General features: G+C 37.8%; 1 protein-coding gene across 4 annotated transcripts in view; it reads right to left on the bottom strand.

Annotated features, from left to right (window-relative positions):
* KIF21A (kinesin family member 21A) overlaps positions 1-17675 on the bottom strand; it is a 91541-nt gene that overhangs the window by 42175 nt on the left and 31691 nt on the right. For all 4 annotated transcript variants that reach the window (XM_074583478.1, XM_074583390.1, XM_074583563.1 and 1 more), the window contains exons 4-11: positions 14662-14811; positions 13806-13940; positions 10531-10698; positions 8557-8672; positions 4010-4205; positions 2994-3183; positions 2205-2268; positions 1228-1431 (exon numbers count right to left, since the gene is read on the bottom strand). In XM_074583478.1, the coding sequence (XP_074439579.1) occupies positions 1228-1431; positions 2205-2268; positions 2994-3183; positions 4010-4205; positions 8557-8672; positions 10531-10698; positions 13806-13940; positions 14662-14811 (1223 nt within the window). The remainder of the gene's footprint in view (positions 1-1227; positions 1432-2204; positions 2269-2993; positions 3184-4009; positions 4206-8556; positions 8673-10530; positions 10699-13805; positions 13941-14661; positions 14812-17675) is intronic.

Here is a 17675-nt window from a genome sequence, read left to right as displayed (position 1 = left end):
GATCCTCTCCTACAATAACAGATATTACTCAATATAGGTAGTAACCTTTATCCATTGTTTGGACACAAACCTGCGTGCTACCTAATGCTGAGCCCCCAGCCTAACAATTAGGGCTCTAGCTAAGCATGTATTTAAATGCATACTTGATTTTAAAATGTATTGAAATACACAATATCAAATCTCTTTGTTCTTGCGTTTATGGTTAAAGAACATGGTTAAGTGTTTGGCTGAAGAGAGGACAGAACATTCTGCTGATCTCATTTAATACTTCTATCCTCCCCTCAAGTTCTTACAAACATGAGACAAAACCTAACAAAATCAAAAGTATGAGTTTCCTGAAAAATGATATGCAAAGGAAGAAATTAGTTATTAAAATAAGTATTCTCTACAAGTATCAGACATTTTTGTGGTGAATGGATTTATAGATACAGGAATTCAAATCTACTCGATACTTCGACTACATTTCAGGCTTATACAGTTTTCATTTTACTCTAACTCGTAGAAGAAGTCTGAAGGACTATTAGTAGAAAGAGTAATAGGTTAGAAGTGTGGACAATTTCAAGGAAAAGGGAAAGATCTCTAACGGAATCAAAGTCCTGGAGTACACAAACAGACCCTTGCTGTACTAACTGCTGTCTGAACAGGCATTTATATCAATGACTATGAGCATTTTAGTAGATGAGAAGTTGGACAGCAAAAACCAGCAAAGCATGATGTTGCAGAGAATTAGGAAACCTCAAATTAGAAACATTCATAAAAGCAGAAGATAAAGCAAAAGAAGCCGTTCCAAGAGCTACCAAAGAATTCCCAGCTATTCAGAATATCTTTTCTTCAGAAAGCTGTTTCAGTTTTGACATATGGTAGAAAACAGTTTATTATTTTTGTTTTTGAAAACTTCTGTTGGGTTTCAGATGCATTTCAGAAAAAAAAACTTAAATATCAAAATTTATGGAGAGCACCTGCGCTTTTACCATTGTGCATAACTGTACAGAAAAATTCATTACAACAGAAACACTCATTCTACCAATACTGCGTACTTCACTGGAAGAAAAGATGCAAAAGAAAAATGCCTGTAACTTCAATGTGCAAAAGGGTTTAAAGGAACAGTAGTGTAGGATCCAAACCCACACAGCAACAACAAATGAATTTTAAAGTCTCAGTGGTTAAAAAAAATACACCTCTTTACTAATAAAGAGAAAACAAATAGTGTTATAATTTATACACCACCTCTTTTTCTTTTTTCTTTCTTTTTTTTTCAGCTTTTCTAGATCTTTCTTGGCTATATCTAGAATTTCCATTGTCTCTTTCTCTGAAGAAAGCATAGAAGCAGAAAATGCTGATGGTCCACCAAAGTACGTGGATCTTGTTGAAGCTCTTGACAAGTTGCGTCGAAGATTTTCATTCACTGCTTCACTTTCTAATAATTTTGCTCTTAAAAAAAAAAAAGGCAGAATTGTAGATCACTAATCATACGTATTGCTATTGCATGAGATGTATACTCTTTAGCATCCATAACTGTAATGCATTACCTTCAGTCTAAAAAGAAACTATAAACCAAAGTGAAGTCTCACAAAATACAGGTGTAGTAAATACCTTCATGAGACAGTTTTACACAACAGTTATGTATATTGTACATATATCATATACTGTAGACAGAATGTATATAAATGTCTGTCTCAACATACACACAGCTATAGATACAGATACACATCTGCCTACTTATACACATCACACTAAAGCTACAAAAGAGCTCTAACACTAAGTGGGTATAGGCCAGATTATTTCTTGGAGGTGTACCATGAAAAAAAAATTGAGAAAAAAAAATATCTTTTTTTAATTTAAAAAGGCAGCAGATGCTTTTTTTTAAAAACACTAAATTGTAACAAGTAATTTATCAGTACTATCATTTATATACGAAGCTATGAAGTTATAAAACAATCGTTGCAAGCTTTGCTGTCCTTTGTGCAACAATATCAAGTTATCATCATTATTTAAGTAACATCTTACTTTTATTTCTACTGTCAGCTTCGTCTTTAACATTTTAATTTTTTGTGGCCACGAGCAACACCAGATGGTCTTAAAAGCTGAAGGACCACCGTCCTAAAGTTATCCCCACACAGGAAAACAGCGGAAGTATTTACTTATTAACACTTTTGTTATTTTTAATTTTTATTAAAAAAAGTTGTTCAAATATATATTACTACCTGAGATCTTCAATTTCCTTGATATAATTATGAATCATGTTGCTAATTTCTTCATTTCCTTCTCCTTTGAAGAACAGAGAGAAAGGGGGAAGTGGGGGAAAGAGAGAAATTGAGAAAGGATGGTAACAGTATAAATATCCAAATACAGCTACTAGGTACAAGGTACCAGGACAGAGAAACGGTCATATGGGATACGCATTTAGATCTTATCTGATTTGTAAAATACATTTCCTCCTTAAGGTGCATTAAGTTTTTCGTTCCTGTGTCATATGATCAGGATTATTACAAGTAACTTTTTCTGTCTTTCTCATTTGTTTTCCATATTAGCATCTTTTAACAATGCATGTGCTATAAATCAAAAGTAACCAGACAAACAGTGCACAAAAAGAACAGTGCAGTCATGGTAAGCCAATTGGGTAATTATTGTATGAGACGAAAAGCAAGACAACATTCACCCATCCGTGTCCAGGTCCTCATCCAAAGCAAAATATTTCAGTCCATGTAAAGCTAAGCATACAAGTAATTCCTATCCAAGGGTATTATTTCACATTTCACGTTGCTCATAGTCCTAAATGAACGGTCAAATCAGGGTATCAAACTATTTCTATTATTAGAAGTCTCCAGAAAGAGAGGCAAGAATTAGATGGGGGCCTATCCCTGCCAAAGCAGGTCTACATTGCAGTTACAAAGGCATAACTTCATTCCAAGGGACCTGTGAAGCAAAACCAAATAACTGACTGAAGTTCGTGAACTTATTAAGCACACACGCACAACGCACCCACAGCATACCTGCTCTGGCTAGCACTTGATTAGCCTGATCGCTCATAAGTTGTGTTATTCTGGCTCTCAGTGCATCAATGGTCTCTTGCATTGCTTTAATTCTAACACGCAGGTTGTTGTTTTCTGTTTGCAGCATTGCATTTTCATGAAACATGTCATTGATGCTTTCAACACCTTCTTCATCTATAATCCTTTTACCCTTAAGAAAGTAAATACATTTTATTACTAGTAAAAGGTTGACCTATACATGAAAAAAATTTAACTTGGCAAAACAATCCACAGATTACTTGAAATTCCCAATAAGACACTCGTAGCAAAAGATAATCTTCTCTCAAAAAATGTAAAACAATGAATAAATAGATAGTTTTCAAAACATTGATGTCTGGCCAACACCTTAGCATTTGCATGCTGTGTAATTCCATCTTAGTCTGAAATACAAGCTCTTGAAGAGGTTAAAAAATGAGAAGATAATTCTTTATCAAATCAGGATACTATCAAGGATAACAATGGACGAGGGCGCTGTTTGGCAACCATATTTATTGCTTAAAACATTATTTCTTAAAAAATTCAGAAAGAAATGGACATTGCGTAGCATGAGTATTCGGCTCACACAATTTAAAATGTATTTTTAAAAACATGAGTTGTTTTAACTGTCTGTTAAGTTTTTAAGAGCAGCACACAATAACTGTTCACATTCTTTTATGTCCCAAACTAAATTCTGGTCATTTTTGCTTCAGAAGTGACTATTTCTCATTGCTGAGCATGACAAGGTCAATTTTTGCCTTTCAAAAAGCAAATAGCATGCAGCATCTGTTGGTGTCATTGGCATTCATTGATGTATCTTCTCTCTGGGGATGCAATCTAAGCTTTCTGAAAACATTTGGTAACCACTGGAATTAGAAGTGTTGTTTAAGCTAGGGTTGCTATTCAAATTTTTTAGCATATAAAGTAGAAGTAGCCAAGAGAAAAACAAGCTGTAGAACTATAAGCATTTTAAAGCAGAAGTATTAAGAGGATAAACTTACTGTTTTGTATTCCATAAGTTCCATCTGTAGCCGTGTAATCTCACTGCGTAAAGCATTTATTTGTTGACTAGCCCTATCCTGATTAACCATCACCTTGTTCTTGATGTTCCGCGCCCGGTTGGCATACTTTAACGTGTTCAAGGTTTCCATGAAGTCTCGATCTGAAGGGCTCACACACGCTATCATGAGTGTTTGACTGCAAATTACATAGGTCAGCATTACACATCAAGAACAAAAAGGGTAGAGAGAAGCTAATGAGTCTTCAGAGGTAGAAGGTGAAACAAGAATAGTGACTTCATAACACCTGGGAAAATATTCCTCTAACTCACATTAGAAGACTGTCGGCTACAAAGTTCAGTGCTGTTACATCTCGTATCACCCCAGCATAGCACAGGAGATGACAGATCATTAATTGTTCTACATGTAAAGTTATAAGAGCAATTAATTGGTTCCTAGAAATGTTTTTCAAATTATATCCAGTTTCTCTAACCACATGTAAACTGAGATTTAAGTCCTTAAGATCAACCTAAAGTCCTACACAGTGATTTGAATCATGCAGTAGTCAACCTCACTCATTAATTCCTGAGGTTCCTACCTACTTAATCTGAAAGTTGCCTGAAGGCTCATCTTAGCTGTCCATGCATGCACACACAACTGCCTAAGGTACTTACTGTTTACCTTGGGTTCTCCAAGATGCAAACTGCCTAAATTTTCCACTGCAAATTATCTCCTGCTGTCCAAAAGAAGCCCAAAAGCCAGTACTCACCCTTAGTACATCTGGCTATAACTATTTATTACATGTTTCATATCACCACTGCTTAGAGCATTTCCACAAAAAGCAGCAGGACCTGAGCCCTAGGCCTAAGAGGGCTACAACCAACCACCTTCCTTTCAGGTTCCTACAACACTGTCTAGCCATCCCATCATGGGGTACGCAGGGTGGGAACGTAACTCCCAAAGGAAAGATTGGGCAGACAGACCAGCAAGAATCAGTGGGACGAAAGAAGAAAAAGGCAAAAAATTCTTCACTCCAACCAAGTGGTTTCATCATTCAACAGGCAGATGGAGGAACCGGGGTCCCTTCCCTCTCTCCCTGGAGCACATTCTCATTTCACATCAGAGGAGAACAGCCTAGAGGGGTCAGAACCAGAGTTTCAGCTGTAGATCATACTCTGAAGGTGCCTACATGGCCTAAATGGAACAAATGGGGGAAACACCTATATTCAATGGACTGAGTCCTCCCCTCCAGGTTTGGAGGGATTTGCTTCTCTATTGTATATTAAAGCTTAGGTGGTTGCATTAGGAAGAGTGCACTGTCTCCAGGGCAATGGAGTAATCTTTGCATTAGGCAGACCAGATTCTGATCTTCATTTTCTATAAGTTCAGACCAAGACAAACAAATTAATCCCTTCAACCCTTTGTGAGGCAAACAACTACCTTCACCATAGATACTGGGAAACTAAACTGGAAAGAGTAACTAGCTTGAGGATACAAGGAAGATGCAGTTTCAACAATTCTTCCTCAGACCTCCTGCGTACACGTGTGTCAATTCTCCAAACTGTTGGAGTTTAGTCCTCAAGGTAAGAATATGTGAGATTAAGAACAAATTTTTAATTTGGACATCAGGACTACTTGTGCTTTCAGTTGAGAATGGAATTACCTTTCCAAACCTTAAAAGACTGGTTCTGCTAGGTGTCTGTCTAGAAAACTGAACAACTTGAATTCCACTTTCCTATCTGAACTGTATAATAGACCAGGGTGGGTTTTTTTTTTAAAAATAAAAACACAAAACAAAACACAAGCGTGGTTTACTCTCTTTATTTTACCACTTCTTTAAACTGCTCCCCCCAGAAGTTATGAAAGTTTTCATTTTTCATATCATATGCTATAAAAATCCTTTCCAAAAACACCAATACTCTATTTTCTTATTTGAATAATTCAAGAAACATAAATGCTGCTTCATAACTGTTACAGCATTATATCTAAACTCACCGTTATGGCAAGAATAGTACAGTGATACAATGTTTTCATCATTGTTAACTCAGAACTCACTGCAATCTAGCCTGAATCACTACCAGTAAATCTTTAAGTGTTTGCAAAAAAGAAACAATGTGGACTGTAGTATCTAGGGTGAAATTTGGAGTACTACAGAAACAGGCTAACAAATCTAATAATATGATTTCTCAGAAGAAAAACCTGCATATTTATTAACATTTAGCTTTCCCAAGCTTTTTGGTTGCCAAAGCATGGATGAGAAATTTTTCATATTATGTTAATGCATATAACTTCATTAACAGCAAACTGCTAATTTGACATGTCTCAGCATGTATTTCACCTGGACAAGCTCAAGAAGTGGGCCCATGTGGACGTCATGAGGTTAAACAAGGCCAAGTGCAGGATCCTGCACCGGGGTCAGGGCAATCCCTGCTATCAATACAGGCTGGGGGGAGAAGGGATTGAGAGCAGCCCTGCTGAGAAGGACTTGATGAAAAGGTGGATGAAAAGCTGGACATGAGCCAACAATGTGCACTCACAGCCCAGAAAGCCAACCACATCCTGGGCTGCATCAAAGGAAGCGTGGCCAGCAGGTCGAAGGAGGTGATTCTCTCCCTCTACTCCATTCTCATGAGACCCCACCTGGAGTCCTGCATCCAACTCTGGAGCTCTCAGCACAAGAAAAACATAGATGTGTTGGAGCAGGTCCAGAGGAGGGCCGCGAAGACGATCAGAGGGCTGGAGCACCTGTGCTATGAGGACAGGCTGAGACAGTTGGGGTTGTTCAGCCTGGAGAAGAGAGGGCTCTGGGGCAACCTTACTGCAGCCTTTCAGTACTTAAAGGGGGCCTACAGGAGAGATGGGGACAGACTACTTAGCAGGGCCTGTTGCGATACGACAAGGGGAAATCACATTAAACTAAATGAGGGTAGATTTAGATTAGATTTAAGGAAGAAATCTTTTACAGAGAGGGTGGTGAAACCCTGGAACAGGTTGCCCAGAGAGGTGGTAGGTGCCCCATCCCTGGAAACATTCAGGTTCAGATTGGACGGGGCTCTGAGCAACCTGATGTAGTTGAAGATGTCCCTGATCATTGCAGGGGGTTAGACTACATGACCTTTAAAAGGTCCCTTCCAACTCAAATGATTCTATGATTCTATGATCACATAAATAAAAAGAGGTGGTGGTGGCAGGAGGTGTCCACAAATTTAACATCAGACAGAAACAGACAGAAAGAATATATCTGAATATCCTCTTAAATGCTCTAGGACAGCATTTGCTACCTATACACTGTACACTAAACTTTGCAATTTCTTCTAAAGAACAGCAGGGGGAGAAGTGGAGCTGTAAAATGGGAAAACATTGTGGAGTCAAAATAGTATTTCAATAAAAGTGCAATTTTAGAAGTGTTCTGAAAAAATGCTCATTAGCTAGTGTACATATAAAATTTATTCTAGCAATGCTATTTGTAGTTGTTTTCAGAAAGAGCTTAGAAGAACTATGCTCTTCATTTCTGCTGATTATTTTTTTTTCATAATTCTCAAGTTTCTTCCTCCCCTTAAGCACTTCTGAAAATTCTAGCCTTTATTTTACTTCTTTTGTCTGGCTCTTTGCTTTTCCTCTCACTGCAGTGCTGCAGGGTGTTGTTGAAGCTATCTCTCTGAGGAGCAGAGCAACGATGTAAGAACTCTTCCACTTTTCTTTATTCCTTTGTGAATTATCCAGAAAACTTCCTGCCCTCCTAAAAATAGCTGTCAATGATATTGGATTAAATAGAGGAATAAGAGTACTAACTTGCTGAAGTATACTCAACTACACCCCCTTTTGTATTTGTTAGTGTTACAAATATAAAATTTGTATTGTTTTAACAAATTTATTAATGTTTGCTTAGACAAAGCTTCCAGAGGCCAAAGCCTCTCTTCCTTGCCTGTGCAGTAGGTATGCAGAACAGGTTCATACAAACAATTCTAATGATACAGTAGTTTGTTTTTATTAGTCTCTAAACCAACATCAGATAACTGGACATATGCACCATACCCTGAGATATACAACCTCTACAAAACTTGCCAGTGTCTGTGGTAAACTGACTCCAAGGTCCTGCGATGGTGATCAGAGCAAGCAATTAAGCACCATTTAAAAAAAAAAAGTAACAAAAAATAATTCCTGAAGGAGAAACTCATCACAGGTTTTAACTGTGCTGTAATTACTAAGAATCTAACACAATAACAAAGTTTATCATTTATGCTGTCTATAATCTAAAGATGTCTTCATGGAAAGGACTTGTCCTGGAAATGGTAGCTTCTAAGTAACTTGAAGCATCATGTCTAGTAAAGCTATAACAGCATTGAAAAGAAGGATGCAAAAAGCCTCTTTAAAATCTTTCCCTGCATGGCCAGCGTTTTCTGTGATGACAGTAATTTACCTTCAGAACCTCTCCCCAGCAAAAAGAGTGGCTATTTTTATCATTGTTAATGTTTATGTACTTTCTGAAGATTACATACTCATTCATGTTCATTCACAATGAAATACATAAAGAGTTCTAGTTTTCATACCTGTTTCCCCCAAGAGAGTCTTGAAGTAGCCTGGTAAGCTTTGAATCTCTGTATGGTACATGAGTTGCCTTCTTACTTTTATCTCCCAGCGCACTTATTACATTGCCAAGTGCCAGCTATAACACACCAAATCATATAACGCACAAGTTAGTTTATGGCTTTTTTTAAAAAAAATAAAACTACTTGGGAACTGATTCTAAGATCTACATATTGTGAAGAAATGGATATGCTTATGGAAGTTAACATAATAAAAAAAATTCTGAAGATTTTTACATTTTACAGCAGACAGCTGTCTACTGTATCACTGTTTCACGCTATCAACAGTGAATCAGATGACTTGCAGTCCAGTATCTGCAAGCGCTTAGCACAATTTGTGTCCACTGTCTATTGATATGTCAGATACACGCTGAAGTCAGAACTACTTCATGTAACAAGCATTTACTTTTTATGATTATTAAAGCTGATCTCTACTTCTAGCAGTAGCTATATTCTTTTTAAAATTAATTTTATCAAATCTGTTTTATGCTAGATTTAGAATAAGATATGGGGAATTAATATTAAAAAAAAATCAGAATTTACTACCTCTACAGATATGAAATAAGGAACGTCTGATGAAGATTTAAGCGTTTAGGACTTGAAATTACCTAGTCCATGGCTATCATATTTCATTGCTAAGAAAGAGTCTAATTCATGTTTACAAACAACCTAACATTTGGCTGTAAAATTATTTTTGATGTGCAACTGCATGTACTTCAATCAGATTATTGATATGCCAAATTAAAGAATATTCCTCTAGATGGCACCCTGTACAACCAGTTCATAGTCTTGAAAATGGTCTTAATGCATCCAGCAGTTGAAGAACTGCATACACACCACATTCTGCAACTTATTTGAAGTGTTTAAATCACTTTCAATCTGTTTCCCAAAGCTGAGGGCTAGAATTCACGGTAAATGAAAGTTTTGTGATCGTATAGAATATTACTTTTATCACACTGATTTTCACCTTCATGCATTTTGTATCCTATTTGTTAAGGATACTTCTATTCATTGAAACCCCCAAATTTCTTTTGGCTCTGTGCTTAAATCAATGATGAAATTGAACTGAATTCCCTTTCTCTTCCATACAATATCGCCAGAATAACTAGAGGAAATAAACACTGCTGTGATGGCGAGAGAATCACTAAGACAGTTCTAGTTACAGAATACTTCTCTGGTACTACCACTAGACAAGAAAAAAAGGCATGTCTTCACATATAAAATAAATAGGTATTTTTAAGTCTTAAAGAGAATTGCACACAAGAATTGCACAAGAGAATTCACAAGAGCCTCCACACAGCCAAGCAGCTCAAAACAAAGGCATGAAACTACAATCCTCACTGATAATAATTAGTTCTATTTTTCAGTGTAGTCATAATTAGATAAAACACTTAATACGTTTCATTAAAAAATGCCAGTACACAAACCAAAAAAATATGAAGAGATGCTATAAGTTAAAAATTGTATTTCTACTTAGAAGTGTTTTGCCTAGGGTTGGTTTTACATTACGTTTCATAATTATAACAAGAAAACCAGCATTTATTGATCAATGAAGCTTATTCACTGCCCGCATTTTACATGCCTGTACTCCTTGCAAACTGCTTGTAATGTTCTTCAATTGTTTGGGTCTTGTCAGAAAAAAAATAAAAATAAAAAAGTTAAAGGAATATCTCTACAATGTATTTTAAAAGTTAGAGTAACTAATTGTATTTCACCACAGTTAGAAGTACTATAATTTGCTTGTTAGAGTCTAGTGTAACTGAGAGAACATTAGCAAGCCAGAACCCATTAAGAATCAATATATGCTGTTACGTCTCACGCTACAGTCCTTGTTCTGCACATGATGCATTTCTACTTTAGGGATTACTAAAAAACAAGCACCACAAGAAGGAAGAAAAGAGTACCAACAGCCTATGGCAACAAATTGTATAGTCTTACTAGTCCACAGTTGATAGAAATGCCTTCTTTTGCCCTTTCCCCTGTAGCTCCTGTTCGCTTTAACCTTTCAGATCCCGCTAGATCAACAAAATGGAACTTGGCAGTAAGAGTTTCAAATTCATTCATCTCAGAAGATTCAGATATTATCCTGTTATCGGTGGCATTATCCTGAAATAAAGAAGAACCCATACAGCTTGGTAAGATCTTTCACATTAACATTTGTCTACTGCAAAGTTCAATCAACAATTACTTACCAGACTACCTATTTGTCAAGTCCACCTCCTTCCTTATTTATTCATTCTCTTATAACAACATCAATATCTCTCAAAGCCTGTCTCTATTTTAGTCATATCCAGTAATGTATCATTTTTGAAGACCCAGCTCTAGATTCACATGAATACCAATATACCAATTACTTCTAAGTATGGACTACAATTGTTTCAGGGCAGAGGAGAATACGCATATTAAAAAATACAAAACTCATCAACAAGTTGGGCAACGAAAGGTGTACCTCTCCTAGAATGCAAATCTTAAACAAATTCTCAAAGGAAACAGATTTTTAGAAAAGTAACAATAATATTACCATCTTAAATTAGCAGTTCATAAGCCTGCCAAATAACTGAAAGATATTTTGATTTGACACCTCTCAACCCCATCATCAGCTTCCCTGTGGCGTGATTCTTCAGCTTTATTTTAGGAATTTTTTTTTTAAGTCTGTTTTCCCAGCAGCCAGTATTCCACCAGCACTTCTGACTTGACCAGAAAATACATGACAGGGGAACAAGGGAGAAAGAAGAGGTTCCTTTCTTTTCCACCCACCCAAGTAAGTTGAAATGACTGGCACCATCAGTGCAGGGAGTCTGCCCAGGAACACACTGCACTATGGGCAGGTACCAAACCCTCAGCCTCTTTCCACTTCACATCCCAAAGTACAGCAATAAAATTAGCCTCTTTCATCAGATAATCCCAAGGGGTTTTTTCTGTCAATTAGTGTATCTGTACCAGGTACTGTGGAGATTTATTTTACTCTAAGTGTAGTTTGACCTGTTGCCATGAAAGCAACACTGAATGAGAAAGTTCCTGACCTTCCTGCTAAGATACCCATTGCAGGGCAATTTCTACGTACTTGCCATGGCAGCATGTAATAGGCATGTATCAAGTGTATACTTGACTTATATTCACACAGCCCAATCTACAGGCTTTATTAGGAATGTTCTACCACAGTAAGCATGGATTGTTTTGGTTTTTTCTTTAAAAAAAAGCCTTGGGTATTCTGTGGCAATGATCTTTGTGTCCTTACTCTGCTAGCCCACAGCTCCATCCGCTATTGCAAGGGGTTATGTGTGGCTGCAGACCAAACTGTTCTCACAGTAATTAAACACTTCACGCTTCTCAAACGATCTCCTTTTGTAGCAGTTTCAGAAGAGATCAGGAATTGTGCCACTTCCAGGAGACTGGACTATTACAACTTTTCAACTATTTTGACATTTACGCTGCTGGTGGATCACTCTCTCTTTCCCAGCACTCAAAGCGACGATTAACCCATCCTTTCTCTCTCGCTTATTTAGCAAGTCAAATGTACATCCAGAAACTTCTGAGAAGCACGGCCAGGACGGTGTGAACACAGGGCGAGGAGCAGCATGGCTGTGGACTGCAGCCCTGGCTGCCTGCCCACCCCAGACACCAGGACCATGCACAGAGAGACAGGCACAGAGCCCACACCGTCATCCCTGGAATTGCATTGCCCTAGTAATGAAGGTCTCCCAAAACTCTTGTCTACAGGCGGTAGCAACAACAGAAACTTGAGCGGCATCTCTCTTGGCCATCCAATAAGGGCTTACATTAATTTGTATTCTGGGAGCATTCAGAGGCCAGCGTCAGGTCTAATCTCTACTCTCCTAAATACTACAGGGAAAGAAGAGGGTGCTGTCTTCGGATTCAGGATCTAACAGTGTCCTGCTCCAGACAGTCAAATTATCTTGCTCATACCTCCTAAAAAAGAAGGAGCAAAACACGTTTTGACACAAGGTGGAAGGTGGCCACCTGTTCCCCTAAAAAAGAGACAGGGCTAGGCCAGAGTCCTGCGGGTGGCTCAGCTGGTGGGGAAGGCTGCAAGTGCACCAGCGGATTGTTGTGCAGACAGCCCACAGGAAACGAGTTGTTCTCTCACTCTCCAGCTACACAGATGGTTTTCAACAAAACCTCCAAGCATACAGTGTCACTACGCAGTGACCAAGGTGCCCCGTCAGGGATCCGAGCGTGCTGCCAGCCCCTCCTGAGTGAGAGGACAGACAGCTGCCCACACCACCAGGTCCACAGTTTCAGCGTCGAAAGCGTGAAAAAGTGTTTTTAACAGGTATAAAGCAGGTCTACATACCACAAAGGACCAGGGAGTGACCCTCATTTTGCCTGCAAATGATTATTTGTAGTGTCAAAATAAAATAAAAAAAAAAAAAAAAAAGAACCCTCCCTGCCCCAAGAAAGCATTACAAATCCAGTTCACTGTTCCACATGCTTAAAAATGTGGTATCCATGTGTAAAGTACTAGCCAGGTACTTAGGAGTTCACCAAAATATTTAAAATGTGATACTTTTAGAATAATCAAATTAAGTCCCCCTGAAACTACTACGGTTTTCAGTAGTATGGATTTATTCATAACTCTGCTCTTTACAAGATATACCAACAGCAACTAACAACTGAACGTTCACATAAAAAAAAAATCTTCTACAGAACACCTCTGTGTACATTCATAGTTTGAATTTCAGGTTAAGTGCATAGACTTAACAACACATCTGAACCCCAAATACATATTCGTTTGAAATACATATACTAAGCTTCAGAATCAAATACTTTTCTACTTGTCCCTTGTTGGATATCAACACTTAATCTGGAATATTCAGGCATTTTCAGTTAGATGACTGCAAGCTTAAACCAAATAACTACTAAGACACTTAAAAACGCTTTCCCAATTAAAGACAAATTACATTTTAACTTTCTTACTTGTGTATGTTGCAATGAAATACTGAAGAAAACGCTAGAGGAGAATGGGCAGGTTCATGTAAGAGACTGCAGTTTATTGTTCCCTCTGGCTAGAGAATGGTTACATATGCACAGATTAAATCAAATTATTATAATGCTTAGCAAACTCATTGAGCATGATGATGACTGTAGCATCTTTACTAAGTGCAATTCAAAAAGCAGTGGCTGCCAAAACCATATTCGCATTTTGAAAAATGGTCGCTAAAGTGAAGTTTAGTAACAGCAAAGATACGTACAGTGTTAAATGCAGGACAGACTCTGGTTTGACATAAGTGTATAGTAAAGATAGCATGTGATCGTGAGCTCTGAACATTCATCTGAGTGCTGGCAGTGGTTCGAGACAAAGCCCCCAGCTTCAAGCACTGCATCATCTAGAAAACACACAAGAAGTACATTGCATCAATTGCAGTTTAAATAAAAATTGTTGCTATAATGCTTATTGTTTTACATATAAATAAGCTTTTTCTCTTTGCTATGATTTCAGTTCCTATATGCCAAAAAGCACAAAGATTCTTAAATAAGCAAACTAAAAGGGGTTTTTTTGTGGTTTCTGAAAGAAAATACTTAAATGTTTGTACCCCTCTTTTTACTGTCTCCTGGTAGTAACATAGCAATCCTCCTTCCATTCACCTGTGGCAAAAATTGACAACTTTTGTACTTTTTGTTAAAAAATGTATAGAACAATAACACTTGTATTTAGATTTACAATGCACAGACACTTATGAATGGCAATTTACATCACACCAGTCATCATGAAAAGCTTTCCCGTCACAGGAAAAACAACAAACTTAAGATTTAGGAGATTAGAATTACACACATGCCAAAATTTTGTCTCCCAGCAAAACTATACTATGAACAAAAGTCTGTTTCTAGCATTAAGTGAAAGCAGTATGCACTTAATATCAGACATTTGTCAGACTTAAGCCTACAGAAAATAAAGAAAATAAGAGTTTCAGCTAAACTCTAAAAACTTTAAATTGCCTGAGATGTAGATGTTAGCAAACATAACCTTTTTTTAACTGCTTATCAAAACAGACAACATTCGTAGAAAGCACTTGATATGTTACAGAGAAATTTATTTTCAATGATCACCTCTGATTCTCCATTCACAGTTCGGGTTGTAACACCCACTGTATAAATTCCTCCCGCTGAATCTTCATGTATTTTAATATTTGATTTTTTATTCTTTGCATCAATATCACGTGTGGTATCAAAGAGATCAAGAATTTCTTCATTGTAAAGCTGAAGAGAAAAAAAATGTATATTACTTTAGGAATTCCTCCAAAGACTGACAAATCTGCGCATGGCACATACGGAAGGTTCTAAAAGTCCAAATGCCAAGGCTCTCAAAAAGGACGCTGTGAAGCATCCAAGCTTACAAAGACAATAGGATGATAGACAGAGCAGCTGCAAATTAAGTCATCTGCATGCCTTATTATTATACCACCCAAAGAATCACAGAATGGTTTTGGGTTGGAAGGGACCTTAAAGATCATCTAGTTCCAACCCCCTGCCATGGGCAAGGACACCTTCCACTAGACCAGGTTACCCAAAGCCCCATCCAGCCTGGCCTTGAGCAGAAGCAGTGGTAACTTCCTCCACTTCGTCAGATCTGAGAGAAAATTCTTTGGTGGGACCAGGGAAGGGGAGGCACTTGGTGCCAGCAGAACAACTGCAGCAGTGGTTTCTGTGGCAGGCACATGCTGTCTTCAGGTTTGACCTTGGGCTTGGCTTTTGTTTTGTTGATTCAGTTGGCTGCACCCTCCTCCAAACACTTCAAACTCACTCCACTTGCTCTCCCTGCTATCACACCTTTTCTCATCTCCACTCTCACACGTTAATAATTTTGTGTCTCTCATGCAGATGAGCTGTTCCTGCCCTGGAATGAATTTAACGTATAATAGTTTTTGTGCTGGCTGCTTATTATAGACACCAACCAGCAGGCCAAAAATACTATGCCATGGTTTCTTGAGGAGGGCTTTTGTACTTCCCTCTGTACAATGCCTACACTTCGGTGTTCCAGATTTAGATACAACTTTCAGGCACAATCATATGAGCAACAGCAACTATTTACCACATGTTTTAGGCAGCTTAATGTTTACTGCCTGTTTCACTGGGCCTCCTGAAGGTAAGTACATGTACATTTAGTGGTTTTCAACTCAGAATCATTAAAGACATCAGACTTTTAGGGGTAGTAAATGATGTGAGAACGGGCAAAGACATGAGAAGTTACTATGCATTTATCAATATTAGAAGAGATGGATTATTGTTTCATGGGAATGTTCTGGGGTTTAGGAAAAGGGTTTAAATCCAATTGAAGGCAACCATCAAAAAAAACCCAAACCCAACGCAACAGAAAAAGCAGCATCTCATTGGGAATCTCATGGCTTAGGTCTCTGCTGATATACACTGGAACAGTTCCAGAGCCTTCAATTTGGTTATACCAATTCACTTCAGCAGACCATAAGCCAAACTGATTAAATCCCTGATCAACATCCCCAGGTAAAAGCTAAAGAACCACTGCAATAGATCTGTATTCACCCAAAGTACTTTCTCATACACTGAAAGCAAGAGGCTTTGTCCTCTCACAGTGAAAATCCATTGGAGAAGAAAAGGCTGCATGATGCTTTTAATTCTTTACATAGTAAAAAGGAATTATATTTAATTATTAGACATAAATATTCTCAATAGGAGCCTTCTTACCAACATTTTACCTTGCTAAGTGCAAACAAATTGGTGCCACAATTTAGAGGATTCTGATAATGCACCCATAACTGCATGGGACTGCATATGCCTATCTTTTGGAAAAGTTAGCAGGAAAGCAAGGAGTTAAGACAGGCAGAGTGCAGCAAACTAAAAGAAAAGCAACCAAGTAACAAACAGAAGTCATTGTTCCCAATACTTATCCAGCTGTCAGACTTAAAAGTTATTCCAAAATAAAATGTTGCTTCAACTTGTTCAATGACTAAATTATTGTTTATGTAATCCAGCCCTAATGGTATGTAGGATGGAAGGAAGAGGATACTTTCTAATATAAGATTAGTGTACGATATGTAACTAATGAGAAAAAGCTCTTTCTAGGAAACTCCAGTTTAGTCTCAGTATGATAAAAAAAGAATTACTAGAAGCAGTGGCATTTTGTTAAAGGAGAAACTATTATATACATCATTTAAACTTTCTCTAGATTAGATAAATAAGACAGGGTTTATTATGCACATTTCGGCTGAAATATGTTGTAATGTCTACAATTCCACATACCATTATCACCGTAATATTCAATTACTGCTCTTTACTTTGGGACTCTCAGTCACATTGGTAATGTCATGTCAAAACACACAAGGAATTCAGAAACTACACTGGTTACTCTTCCTTAAACTACTACTCTTGCAGCTGCCTGAGCAGAAATGAAGCTGCAGATCCCCAATGTTCAAACAGAGAACAGAAGAATACAGCATTCCCATGGCCCGTGCTAAAGCCTAGACTCTCGCTAGGCAAACATTAGCCAGAGCAACAAAAAGCTCTGCTTAAGGTTAGCAGTGACAAACCTATACCAGTGCAAAACTAATGCCAGCTTGTTAATCTTTAAAACAATTATAGGAACATGTGACTAAAGGATCTAGTTTACTTCATCAGTAAAAAAACAATAGCTTTCTCTTCAGTAATACAGAAATGGGCTTTTTCCCCCCCAAAGTAGATAAAGTAAAGTTGCAGTTACTGAAATAAGAAATACACATTTACACCTGCTCTTCCTTAAATTGATTCTTCGTCTCCATGTGCTTGAAGTATCAGATTTTGCAGCTTGGTAGGGAATGTAAATATGTTACGCCCAAATCAATCAATTTAAAAAATAGTTGCAGGTGCAGGAGACACAGCATAAAAGTTGCAAGACTTAAGCCAACAGCTGCTGCAGGCCGGAAAGATCACGGGTCTTACGGCCTCTCTTACCGGTAGCTGTGTCTACAAGAACACACAAAGGGAACAGTTTTTCCACATACTGACTCAGGTTTTCTCTGGGTCTAATGAAAGCAGGAACAGTGACACAGAAGCCCAATTCTAAACCATTGGGGATCACAGAAAGAAGTATTTTTATGCTAGGTTTCTTCTTT

Source organism: Larus michahellis, chromosome 1, assembly GCF_964199755.1.
Source record: "Larus michahellis chromosome 1, bLarMic1.1, whole genome shotgun sequence".
Taxonomy (NCBI): Eukaryota; Metazoa; Chordata; class Aves; order Charadriiformes; family Laridae; genus Larus; species Larus michahellis.
This window is presented reverse-complemented; position numbering and strand designations above follow the sequence as displayed.